We start from the raw sequence: 12,717 nt of genomic DNA on the forward strand, positions 1-12,717 counted from the left end.
GATAAGAGGAGGAGACAGAGGCCTGATTCTACTGATAAGCAACTATTGACAAGGAAATGTGAATGTCTGGGTCTATTGATAAGGGGGAGAAGCTGATGATTTATGGATGAGGTACCGACTAAACCCTAAAGCCATGCGTGAAGATTAAAAGGTGAAAAGTTTAAGAAGAGGAAGACTCATTTACTTCATCTTGAGACCCCTGCCCATGACCAGAGGGGTCACTGCGCAGGCGCAAAGGACCTTCTAGCTCATTATAATACGAAGCGGGGACAGATACTAAATATGTGTAGTAGTATCAGTAATCTAATGCATATGTATGCCTTAAGGGAATAAATGTAAAGGAAAAACGACCCTGGGCATGCATGCTTTGGAGGAACGATCCCCATGCACCTCAGCGCTGAATAAAGCATACCTACAACTTTAACGAGTTGTGGAGTCAATCCGCGTATTAAGACAAGTATTTGATGGTTATGGGAAGGCCCCCAGCCGCCACGCTCGTTGTTTTGTCCCCCCTCAGAGCTTTAGAGACTCTCTGGGGGCAGTGCGAGGTGTTCCAGGTGAAAACACACAAACCCGCCGCCTCCCCCAGCAGGCAAGGTGCGCTTCCCGGATGGTGGAAGGCTCCGGAGCACCCCGGGGATGAGGCCTGGGGTCACGTTGCCTCCGCCTCCCCATTGGCACCGGTGGCCGCGGCCTGGCCGAGGAGCCCGGTCCCCGGGCTCGGCACCGTTTCCATGGCGACCGCGCCCCTGCAGCCGGGCGGGTCGCAGAGCAGCCGGCCTGCCCCGCCCGGCAGAGCCCGCGGAGCGCTCGCTCTCTGAGGGCGGGGCTGATGCAAATGAGGCAGCCACCTCCCCGCGCAGTGCCCTCACACAAGATGGCGGCCGGGAGCGGGGGGCTTCATTTGCCAGGACACAAAATGGCGTCGGGCCGGAGCCGGCCCCGGGGCGGGGTGCCGTGTGGCGCGCATGCGCGGATGTGCCGCCTGGCGGCGGAGCGGTGGGGGCAGCGCCGGTGGCGGACGCAGGTAGGAGGTTCGGTTGCGGTGTTCCCCCTTGCTCCAGTGCCGCCCTGGCGGAGCGGGGTGGCGGAGATCCCCCTCAGTGCAGTAGGGCAGTCTGGCTGGGGTGGGGATTTCCCCGCTGTACTGGGGCTGCCTGTGTGGGGTGAGGGGTTCCCCCCGTCCCTACATTGGTAGAGCCCTGGTGTGTACATCCCCCCGTTACTCTGGACGGTACCATATGGGCTAGGGGTGTGCTCTCGCTCCCAGCTGTCAATGGCTGTGTGCAGCGGCCTCAGGCGTTCTGTCCCCGCTGTGGAGCCGGCCGGGGTCTGTCTCCCCCCTTGCCTCTCCTCGCAGCGTCCCGGCAAGGAGAAGTGTCTGCCCCACTGTACCTGGAGGTGTGAAGCGGGGCTCTGGCTGCCGTCTCCCCTCACAACCCCAAACTGGCCCTCCACCGCCATGGAGCATGAGCGGGAGCCCACCAACAACAGTAGCTGTGCCCTGCTGGACCTCCCCTCAGCATGGGGGCCCTGCGGATGGGGTGCTGCGGTCCCATCGCTGCTTGGGCTTGTCTGCTCGGTGGCCAAAGAAATGGCATCCCTACCTGTGCATGGCATCGCCTGGCTCCCTGCGTTCCTCTCCTGCTCATGGGGTGTCACCTGCTTTAGCTGCGGATCTAGTGCTGTGGGGTTTAGGTCTAAATGTACAGAGATCTCTGGTGGCCCCTGCATCCGGGCTCTCCTCAGCCCTTTGGTTAGTGGCATGTGGCCTTGTGGCTGCAGCTTGGGCACTGGAGGGGACTGTGGCTTTGGATGGTTTGCGGAGGTGGCCGGTCTCCCTGATGAGGCGATGGAGATGTGTAATAGAAACTCCTGGTTGCCGCACTTGGGCATAGTGGTAAAAAGTTCTTGTCACCTTGTGCTTCCTATTGAGTCTTAACAAAGGCAGTACCTGTGCAGTAATCCTGTCTTCTAGCTTCTGTGATTCCAGTCTTGGAAGTTGATTTCAATCAGGGTTTCATATTTACTTCCAAATTCATGATTTGAGGCCAGAGTTACCTGGCATTGGTTCCTGTACCAGTTCTGTGAAGTCTGCTACCGGATTAGAGCTTGTAATGACGGTAATATCATGGGGAAACAGTTTTTAATACATCCAAGACTCTTTCCTTACACTGTAAAACAATGAATTGTTCAAAAAAGGGATGCAACGTGCTGTTAAGTTAAATGCCTTGCCAAGTTCTGGGACTAGGAGATCTACACATTTACCTCTATTAATGAACCTTGTAATCTCATTAGGGAATGAGATCTGATTTAATGAGATTGCTCTGCTGGAACACAGCTCTGCACAAACTACCAGCTGGCTTAAGATGTTAAGTGTCATTTGTGTGGCAGGTCAGTTTATGTGTATGAGCTCTGCAGGAGTGGTGGAAGAACCTGATGGAAACACATGATTGCCTGGAACAAGAAGGGTGTTACCAAACCTCTCATGATATGGAGGCATCTGTGATTGTTGTATTGGTAAACAGTACTGGGAAACACCCTCACGGCCTCTTCGAAGTAGTCTGTTTCCTTGTCTGATCCTGGTGGTATCAGGTTTTCAAAGGCTTCATTGCTTTACCATGCAGATACCAGTCTGCAGTTGGGGAGTTTGTTAATGTTTCATGTGGGACGTGTGTTTGGTGTTCCCTCAAGGATCTCTAGTGGATTATTTGAGGAAATGTGGTGTTAGGTTTTCAGTAGTGCATGGAGAAACTGAGAGTCTTGGAAATACATATATCTCTAAGAGGGTGCACAGGATCAAAGTTTGGTCAGAGGAGCCTAAATTTTGTGCAGTATGTGTTTAGATCGCAGCTTTCCTGGGATAGAATAGGATTTTGAGGCACTGGTGTTGGTCCAAATGGAGGGACCATTTGGAGGAACCAATGTGGGAATGAAACTTTCAGTTTCATTGTGAAATAGCTTTGTGGAGGGATGTGCTTTCTTACTGAACACCATCCTACCAGAGTCTGAGTAGCTCCATGGGGTGAGGTGTCTGTGCTTTGCAGGTACATGTGCAGGCTGGGAAGGAGTGTGCTGAACCTGGTCTGTGCTCACAAAACCTGTCACTGATGGATAAGCCTGACCAGATGAAGTCATCTGTGACTGTTTCCTCTGGCTGGAAATGTCACTGACACAATCTGGGAGGAATTGATGTGCCCAGCATCAGGCACTGTGCTGGGCCAGGTCATGGTATCAGCTGTTCCATGAGTGCAGCTCCAGCCCAGCTTGCCTGTGCATGGGGCTGGAGTGTCAGCACCCCAGTCCTGTCTGGCCATGCTGACTGTCTGGAAATAGTGTCACTTCTTGGGTTGCTTATCCAGCTGGTGGATTTATTGTGTTGCAGATGCAGAGACACAGAGCTGGTATATTTATCTGGCCCTCTGCTTCAGCTAGTGAGCCACACAAAATCCAGAATATGCAGCTGAGCCAGTGTATTGACAGCTGGAGCAAGCACAGATGTATCATGAAGTATTACTTGGGATATTCCAGCCTGCATTACCCACATAGTGGGGAATGAATGGGAAGGTCATCCTGTTACTGCGGTCAGGTTTGCTATATCAGGTTCCTGAGTGGCAACTTCAGCATATAGGAATCATCTGGCCCTGCTTAAGACAGGCTTGGGCCAAGATTCACATACAAAGCTCTGCTGCTAACTCAGTACAGCTGACTTCAGCTGTGGAAGGCTGGAGCTCAGCCTTGTTGCAAGGCCAAAGGGTTGCCGAATTGCCATGGGATGCAATGACTTGTGAATCCAGCTGTGAGCTGGCGAGGAAGTTAGAGCAGATGTTCGAGCCCCAAACAGTGGTGTGTTTCCAGCCACCATATGCCAGCACTCAAACAAACCGGCTCTTTCCTGGTAGCCAGTATTCAAACATCCTTCTCAAAAAGATAACATCTGCAAACGTCACTGGCAGAAGCCAGATGTCAGATGCGGAGGTGGAAGGTTCTCAAATAAAGGCTAGTTGCTTTCTAATTTACAAGCTTGCTGCTTTATGACTGTGCCTTAGAAGTTCAGTGTGAACGAATGAAAGCTATTCCCTCCTGCAGCTCCTTTGCCCATTACTGCTTAAAAGCCTAATGTTGAAAAGTTCTGACATACTCCATGAGTAATTCTCCATCCCAAGGAAAAGGTTATGAAAATACCAGTGTGGCAAGCTTAAATAACACAGTGCTTTGGATGTAAAAGCAAAATCATACTTTTTACAGACAACTATGATTTGTTTCATTTCATCTGCACATTTGCAGATGAGGAGGGGGGGAATATATAAAAAATGACTTAACAGCTATCCCAGCAAAGTGAAATCACTTACAAATGTCAGCTGGCTGGAGGGGTTGCACATCTGTGAGGGAGTGACGAGGGAGAAGAAGGAGAGGAAGTGCAACTTCACATTCTTTAAACATTCAAAATGAGGTGTCTCTGTAAACTTCAGCAGCTGTGGTTTGTGCAACATGTGCTTAGTGAAGCATCATTTGGGTGGGTACAGTGTGAAGTGCAGCACTAAGGACCAAGCCTTAAGTAGACTTTGCTTCCAAACAGGATTTGGGGAGCAGAGTCAGGTTAAGAACTGGCCTTGTGGGTCAGACCACTGGTCTGTCTCACCCCATGTTCTGCCCCATGACAACAGCAGGAGATGCTGTTTATGAGGAGAGCATGTGAGCTTGGCCATTGCCTGTGGCCTTTCCACTTGTCTGCCCCTAGTTTGTGTAGCCCTCAGATTCGGGATGCTGGAGGGGATTTCCCTGCCTGTTCCCTTTAGTAGCTGTCTGTGTACAGCTGTTTTCCATTAAATTGTCCAATCCTTTGAACCTGCTTTGGCAGCAAATGTCAGATGTTTGCTACCTGCCAGGTAAAGAAGTATTTTTGTGTGCTTTAAACTGATTTTCTGTTGGTTACAGCATGTGCTCCCAGTTCTTGTGTCGTGGCATGCAGCACTTCCATCTTCACCATATCAACTGCACATGGGACATAAACCTCGGTCGTGTCCCCCTTCGGCCCTTCCTGTCCACCTGAAGAGTCCCAGCTGCTTAGTCTTTCCTCAGCAGGCAGCTGCCTCAGTCCCTTAATCACTTCAGTTGCTCTTCTTTGTTCTCCTTCATCTGTATGCTCAGGAAATTTGTATTGGGGTTAGATATACATGGCAAGGTCTCGATACACTGCAGTTTCATATTGTGCAGGTTGATGCTGTCTGCTTGTTCTCCATCCCGTTCATGAATTGCCCAACACTGGTGGATTCATCCGCCATTGAGCCAGTTGTCTGCGGAGGGCTCTTGGTGAGAGACAGAGGACTCATCGATGGGTCAGTTGGCTTCGCTCTCCCTTCTTCTTTATCTTTACACATCACAGATTCTTGATTCCTGTGCAGTTCATGACCATATAAAATACAATTTCCCCTTGAGGCTTGTCTGTCTTTAATTACACCTATAAAAGTTCATAGTCTGGCTGAATTCCCCTCCAAGCAGTGTCTTCCTTTTATCTGGCCGTGGGTTTTGGCATGGTGGGGATGCGGAATGGTGGCTTAGCTCCATGAGGGCTTTGCAGTTGGATCCAGTTGAGGTCTAGTGCTTTGGCTGTGAGTGGAGTCGATGTGCAGTTTCAATCTAGTGATGCAATTGATTGGAACAAATGTTGTTCCTAATCCTTCTGAGCTAGTTATGAGGAATTCCTTGGGCTAAGCAGAGCAGATAGTTATTTTTGCTTTTCTGATCTTGCCTAGAAGTGGTCAGACTCATGGCTTCTGGGAAGTGCTGAATGGGACTGGTGTTTCATCAGGTTTCATACCCAGCTGTTTATCCTTCCCCTTGATCTTCTGCTTGGACTTGATGCAGCTGATGTTGCAAGCCCAAGGAGGCTGACTTGGTGCAGAGTTTCCCATTTTTGATGTGCTCATTCTTATCCTGTGTGGTGAAGTCCCCATCATGTATCTGAGTTGTGTGAATGCAGACCCTGGAGGGCTGAAATAGGAGTGGCTTCCAGCCCTTTACCTTGCTTTTGACAGTGTTAAGATAGTGACCTTGTTACCCATTGTGCATATGCTGTGAACAGGGCTCCTTATGATGGCACAGGCTGGAGGTGGCTTACACTGATTTAAGAACCCTTAACACCTCACCAGATACACGAGTGCCTCTGAAGAGGTGCCTGTGTTCTGCCTTTGGTTTGCAGCAAATTGAGTGTGAGAGGGGGGTCAGTCTGAAAAGCACGGGAGTACATGGTGGGAGAACGATGGAGCCATCTCCTGGCTCTGAGCTCCAGTCACTGCCAGCCTGCGGAGTCCCCTTATACCTCAAACACTTATCCTAAAATTCATGCCACTCTTAAGATGAGCTGGGGAGCTGCTGAATGACTTCTGGTTGCCTTTATCGCATGATGGCAGCATGTCTGCTGCATGGCATCATGTTCTGGTGGTGTCTCTTCATGCCACAAAACAGCAACACTGCTTGCCATAAATATCTCCTGTCTGAGCCAGCCCATTTGCAGTCAGCTGTGACTGCCTGGGGAAAGCAGCATGTGCGTGAGGTTACATCATAGCTGTTGGCATTTTTATGTGGCTAAAAATGTACACTGGCACCTAAAACTGTCAGTGACGAGGTGTGTTTTCTGAAGGCTGCTTTGTTGTTCGCATCTCTGTAGCTTGATTCCTCCTGTGAAGAGCTGGAAAGAGCTAATTGGCTACTTGTGAGATGAGGAAGAACATCACAGGGTAAAGGACAGGGCAGCCTGGTCATGAGGAGACACTTGTACCTCTGGGAGCCCACAGCCTGGCCTCTGCTTGGTGAAACAGGTTTAGTGCAGCAGACAGCTTTTAGTCTCATAAATCCCCTCCAATCCACTTTCGAACAGCTCCTCAAAGCAATATGAATTCTCATCTCTGCAGGCAAAGACTAACCAATTAATTTGATTCAACTGTTAATTAATTTAAAGAAATTGAACCTGGCTTAATTGAATTTTATTTTCCTGTAGGAGCAACAATGGATTGGCCCCAACAAAGATGTCACAAGTGTTGGGATAAGACATCCCATCTGAAATGGAGGTGATCCAGGGAGCTGAATGCTGACTGCACCAACATGGGGTTGAGACTCGTGGCTTGTATTTTCCATTTGCCCACCGCAGTGGTCTACGGGTCCCTGTCGCTGTTTGTTTCCATTTTGCACAACGTGTTCCTCCTGTACTACGTGGACACTTTTGTCTCTGTTTACAAGATTGATAAACTGTCCTTTTGGATTGGAGAGGTTAGTCTTTTCCATATGCTTCTGCCCTCTTAAGTAAGAAATTGTGAAACCAAACCTGCTTCTCTCTTTAAAGTGTAAAGAGCATTAGTGGCAATAACAGTGTTCCCCTTTGGAGAGGGAGCAAGGGAGACTTCCAAGCACTGGCTTGGACTTTTCAGGGTTTCCCACTAATATAAAGATAGAACAGGCTGGGATAGAAAATCCAGAGACTTTGTTCTTAAGACTGCCTTTCCTCTGGGACATTGGGGTGTTTCACAAGCAGTGAAAACCACTGGCCCTCCTGTGCTAAATCTGGCAGTTGCCCCAGACAGCAGAATCACTGCATGGCGTGAGGCAGGCAAGGTGTGCAGGGATGGTTCTTGCTGGTTTTTCACTGTGCCAGCTCAACCCTGCTTGCTTCAGTAACAGAACTGACTGGAGCTGTCCTGTGCTTTGTTTCACTGTCCTGTTTTCTTTCCTAGACAGTGTTTCTGATCTGGAACAGCCTCAATGACCCTCTGTTCGGCTGGCTGAGCGACCGAGTGTTCCTTAGCACACAGCAGTAAGTTAACTCCCGCTTCCAGCAGAGGCTGGGGAGTTGTTTAGTTTTTGGGGGAGATGTTGTGAAATTGGCAGCTTTAAAATGATGGTGTGGGAATAGTTTCTGAGGCATGGAGCTCTTAAATACCTCTTTTTCCTGGCATCTTTGATGTTCAGTGCTCTTTGCATGTTAATTCAGGACCTGGCTGTCACACACTTATGTGGTAAATGTGACCCTAACCCTTAACAATCATATGAGTAGTACAGAGCTTAAAATACAGTGTCTGAAATACCAAGCCCCTGCTGTATAAGCAAACTTCTTAGTGGGGTGTTGAGGAGTGTCTGTACATGGTTTGGGAGACACAGGGTGAAAGGACACTTACTTCCACCTGGAATGCCTGAGGCTAGGTATTCCCAAACTCCCTGTATCACGGATCACTGTTGGCCATTAGCATTTCTCATGTATTTACAGCAAGCTTTTAATGAAAATCATGGTGTAGCTTCCTGGAAATAGAGAAAACTTCAAGTGCTCACTGAAATTATTTACATGGTGCAAAGCACAGGCAGTGCAGCACTATCAGGGTGAAAAAATATCCCTTCATGCTTTTTGGCTTTCTTAAACCCATTTTTTCAGCGTATTCACATTAGCTGAGAAGGTATTTGATGTGGGTGTTTGTTATATAAGCAAAAGCTTATGCCACTTATACCACTCCCTCAGAGAGGGAGAATCCATGGTCATGCAGGGTTTTGTGCAGGTGGCTAAAGATTTTTGTCTTCTGTTGCAGGCCAGGAGCAGAGATTTCCTCCCCCGAAGTAGTTCTGAAGAGACTCAAAGCACTAAGCCACAATGGCCCCCTCTTTGCCATCTCTTTCCTGGCTTTCTGGGTTGCCTGGGCTCATCCTGGTTTGCAGTTCCTTCTTTGCCTTTGCATGTATGACAGCTTCCTCACCATGGTCGACCTCCATCACAACGCCTTGCTTGCAGACCTGGCTGTTTCAGCAAAAGACAGGACAAGCCTCAACTTCTACTGCTCCCTCTTTAGTGCCATAGGCTCCCTCTCTGTCTTCACGTCCTACGCAGTGTGGAACAAAGAGGACTTCTTTTCCTTTCGCATATTTTGCATCCTGCTGGCCCTCTGCTCCGTTGCTGGCTTCACCCTGTCCACGCAGCTGCTCCGCCAGCGCTTTGAGTCTGGTGGGAAAGCAAAATGGGACCAGGAATCAACCCTTAAAGAGTAAGTGTCACCAGTTCTGCATCAGGGACCAAAGCCTGGCATAGATCTGTCGAGTTGTTACGCACTGCAGCAAACTAAATCTGTGGGAAGATCCATGATGAGGCAAACTTCTGTTAATCCTCTCTAGTTCTTGTCTATTGATACAGTTTTCAGAATCACCTCTGTCACACTGGCTCCTAAGTAGGACAAAACTGTCTCATGACACCCCTGGCCCAAACTGAAGTCAGAGCCCTGACCTGCTGTATGGCTATCCAGTGTTTGGAACATGAAATGAGCACCCAGTGAGGCCTTTGAGTGGCAAAATATCAGAAGCAGCTTATAATGACAGTATTCCTGCTTAAGCATGAGGCCACCTGGATGCCCATTCCCTCTGGAGGGGATAAGCAAATGTCTCTTACCCTTTTGCTTGCTTTAGCTACCTGATAGTGCCTGGGCTGTTGGAAGGTCATGACGCAGCTGGTTTGCCATGTTCAGCTCCCTTGCTTTTCTTTGGGCTGCCTCACTTGTCATCTCTTGTTATGAGCTGCCAGCATTATGCTGCAGTAACACAGCAGATCTTGATGAGATGTGCCAGGTGAGCTAACCACAGGGATCTGGCATATATGTAGTGGAATGGCTAATAAAAGGAGGATGCTTCTAGGGACAGATATCTGAATTTTGAGTTTGGAAGACAAATGCTGAGAGACCTGTTGCCTGTAGTTCTTGCTAGCAACAGGCAAACAGTGTAGACTCTACTGTTTCAATTTGGCTCAGGGAGAGGGATGATTGGGATGGGAGCTGGGAGACAGCTCTGCATTTACAAAGGGAGAGTTTGTGGGCTCTCCCCTGCTTGGTGCGAGGGATTTATGGTTGCTTTTTTAACTCTCCCTCTAGGCTGTACATTGAGAAACCATCCGTCCTGCCAGAGAAGAGGATCACCCTGGCAGAGTATCTGCAGCAGCTCTCCCGGCATCGCAACTTCCTCTGGTTTGTCGGCATGAATCTCATCCAGGTGGGCGCAGCAGCGATCTGTGTGATTCAGAGGCTGAGTGTTGCCTCTGCCTGTTTGAGGTGGTGATTCAGCCATGTATGAGTTCCCCCAGAGGAGTTTCCAGTGCCCACTTGCTCTTGGAGCCTCCTGCAATGCCAGCTGATTCACCAACTGGTAGCCACTCTCCCTGTAGTGACCCAAGGATACTTCCTGAGCAAACTGTGGGGTGCTGCTTCCTTTCTCTGCAGTGTAAGCTGCATTATAGGGGCTGGCTGAGCTCACTACAGCCCATCTGGGATGCAGCAGCACAAGGCCTGGCTCGTGGTGGGGATGAGTTCAGGAGTGCAGTTTGCTGGCGTGGCTGTCAGCAATCTCCTTCTCCTTTCCTGAGGCTCACATCACTGTTCTCACTGTCCAGCTGGATCCACCTCCCAGCTGGCTTTTGCCATTTCTGTTCTTCATCCTCTCACTGATTACTACCAAATGCCGGCAGCCTGCCCAGCTTTGTGCTGCACTCACAGCTCCCTGTCTCCCTGGGGATCCCTCACTTCCCCTCGGGCAGGCTTTTGATGCTGGTCTGCATCTTTGCATTCAACCCTGTTCCTGACAGCTGCCTCCTCCCTCCTGCTGTGCCGCTGTCTTCCCCAAACCCTTGTGGTCAGCACTGCTGCTTCCTTGTCCTGACTTCCCTGGCAGCTGGGAAGCAATGCTGATCAAACAGTGGGCACGGCTGGTGGTGCTGCAGCTTTGCAGTCTCAGCCTGCAGTGTTGTAAACTCCACAGCCAAGCTTTTGCTCTGCTGAAGTACTACAGGCTCACCCTGCATGGTCTTTTGGCGCAGGGCTCCCAGGATAACAGAGCCCAGAAGGCTGTTAGCTTTTTCTGCTGACTGCTGCTCCTGCTGACCAGCTCATCTGCATGCTGCCTTCACAGGTTTTTCACTGCCACTTTAACAGCAACTTCTTCCCTCTGTTCCTGGAGCACCTGCTGTCAGACCAGATCTCTGTCTCTACAGGATCCTTCCTGCTTGGTGAGTCTCAGGTGGGACTGGAGGGAGCAGCCAGGTTAGGACCTGGCTCGAGTCTGGGTTTGCTCTTCCCTAACTTGCATGCAGGTCTCTGGGCTGTAAGATTCACACGTGCACATGTCCCACATGCTTCCCTGGGACCTCTGAGTTGTCTGTCATGAGCACAGAAGTAACCTGGAGCCTTTTCTACTGATGCGGAGCCCAGCGTGCTGGACTCTGGCCTAAACTCCACAAAGGAGATGTTCTGAGCATTAGTGGCTGCAGAGCGTGTCCCAGAGATGGAGCAGGGAGCACAGCCCTGGATCTAATCCCTTTAGCTCTGCGGCCCGAACCATTTCCAGGCTGCCACAGATATGTGGGCATTGGTCCTAGAGTTACCGGGGTACCATGGGAGGGTTCTGTGTGAATCAGGATTGGTCACAGTGTCCTGTCCCTCTCATTTCTGCTCCCGGACCCTGTGTGACACTGGGCAAGTCTTTTCTTCCTTCTTGCCCAGGCAGTTACTGGAAGAAGGCTTCCCTCTGTAGGAAGTGTGTGAGTGTTGTGCCACAGAGCCGCTGGGTAAATCTGCTGCAGCCTTCTGTATGTGCCTGGGGGCTATTCTGTACCATGTGTCCTACAACGCTGCTGATGACAGCAGCCCTGTTCTCTTCCAGTATCGGTCCTGGGGGCATGGTAGATACTGAAACTACCTCAAGCTATTTGTGCCTCTGTCTCTGCTCAGGTGTTTCCTACATTGCCCCCCACGTTAACAACCTCTACTTCCTGTCCCTCTGCCGCCGCTATGGGGTTTATGCTGTGGTGCGAGGACTCTTCTTCCTGAAGCTGGCTCTCAGCATTGTCATGCTCCTGGCAGGACCGGATCAGGTGTATCTGCTCTGCGTCTTCATTGCCAGGTAGGCAGCACTCCCTTCCCCCCCCTCTGCTGCCTGGGGAGGAAAATGACTTGTCCCTGTCTTGGGAAGAGGAGACAGAGCCACACAGAAGCCACGTGGCTCCCAGCTCTGCCAGCACCCAAGTGCGGGATGGGTCACTGCAGCACCCTCTTGCTGTGCCTGCAGCAGGGGGAGGGAGGACAGAGACCCAGCGCAGGGGGGGCAGCCTGCAGCAGCCTTTCCCAGCTGCTGAGCTGAGCTCTCTGCAGCCTCCCTGCGATGATAGCCCTGAGCTTGTCCGCAGAGCGTCCCATTCCCAGGCCTGTCTGTGTGGCAGGTCAGGACTGATCCAGGGCATCCCTGCAGGGTACGCAAGGCTTATTATTAGCAGTATTCCCCTCCTCTAACCAGGGCTTCTGAAATTCTTAAGCGTGGCTGAACCTTTCTCATCCTTTTTCTGTTTCCTCTGATCTCACTTGCTCCTATAATTTCTTGATGTCCCTACAAAGTTCTTTCTCTGTTCTGCAGCAACCGGGTGTTCACAGAAGGCACCTGTAAGTTGCTCAACCTGGTGGTCACTGACTTGGTGGATGAGGATCTAGTCCTGAACCGCAGGAAGCAGGCGGCCTCAGCGCTGCTCTTTGGGATGGTGGCTTTGGTCACCAAGCCCGGCCAGACCTTTGCCCCTCTGATTGGCACCTGGCTGCTCTCTGCATACACAGGTAAGGGTGCTCCCAGAGAAGGCAGTGGGGCAGGGCAGACCTTGTGAGTTCTGTGTCCTCCACTATGTCCTGTGTGGGTGCAGAGGGCTGTGTCTGGTCT

The 12,717-nt window shown here is 50.6% G+C and overlaps 1 protein-coding gene across 3 annotated transcripts in view; it reads left to right on the plus strand.

The window, feature by feature from the left end:
- MFSD13A (major facilitator superfamily domain containing 13A) overlaps positions 1-12,717 on the plus strand; it is a 35,725-nt gene that overhangs the window by 19,787 nt on the left and 3,221 nt on the right. The window contains exons 1-8 of one of the 3 annotated variants that reach the window (XM_065672130.1): positions 938-1,027; positions 7,001-7,269; positions 7,731-7,810; positions 8,574-9,023; positions 9,897-10,014; positions 10,927-11,023; positions 11,745-11,916; positions 12,424-12,617. In XM_065672130.1, the coding sequence (XP_065528202.1) occupies positions 7,105-7,269; positions 7,731-7,810; positions 8,574-9,023; positions 9,897-10,014; positions 10,927-11,023; positions 11,745-11,916; positions 12,424-12,617 (1,276 nt within the window). In that variant the 5' untranslated portion in view covers positions 938-1,027; positions 7,001-7,104. Of the gene's footprint in view, positions 1-937; positions 1,028-5,319; positions 5,340-7,000; positions 7,270-7,730; positions 7,811-8,573; positions 9,024-9,896; positions 10,015-10,926; positions 11,024-11,744; positions 11,917-12,423; positions 12,618-12,717 lie in introns of those variants that run through there. The other 2 variants (XM_065672132.1, XM_065672131.1) reach the window with 2 other exon arrangements.

This window comes from Lathamus discolor, chromosome 3 (assembly GCF_037157495.1).
Source record: "Lathamus discolor isolate bLatDis1 chromosome 3, bLatDis1.hap1, whole genome shotgun sequence".
Taxonomy (NCBI): Eukaryota; Metazoa; Chordata; class Aves; order Psittaciformes; family Psittacidae; genus Lathamus; species Lathamus discolor.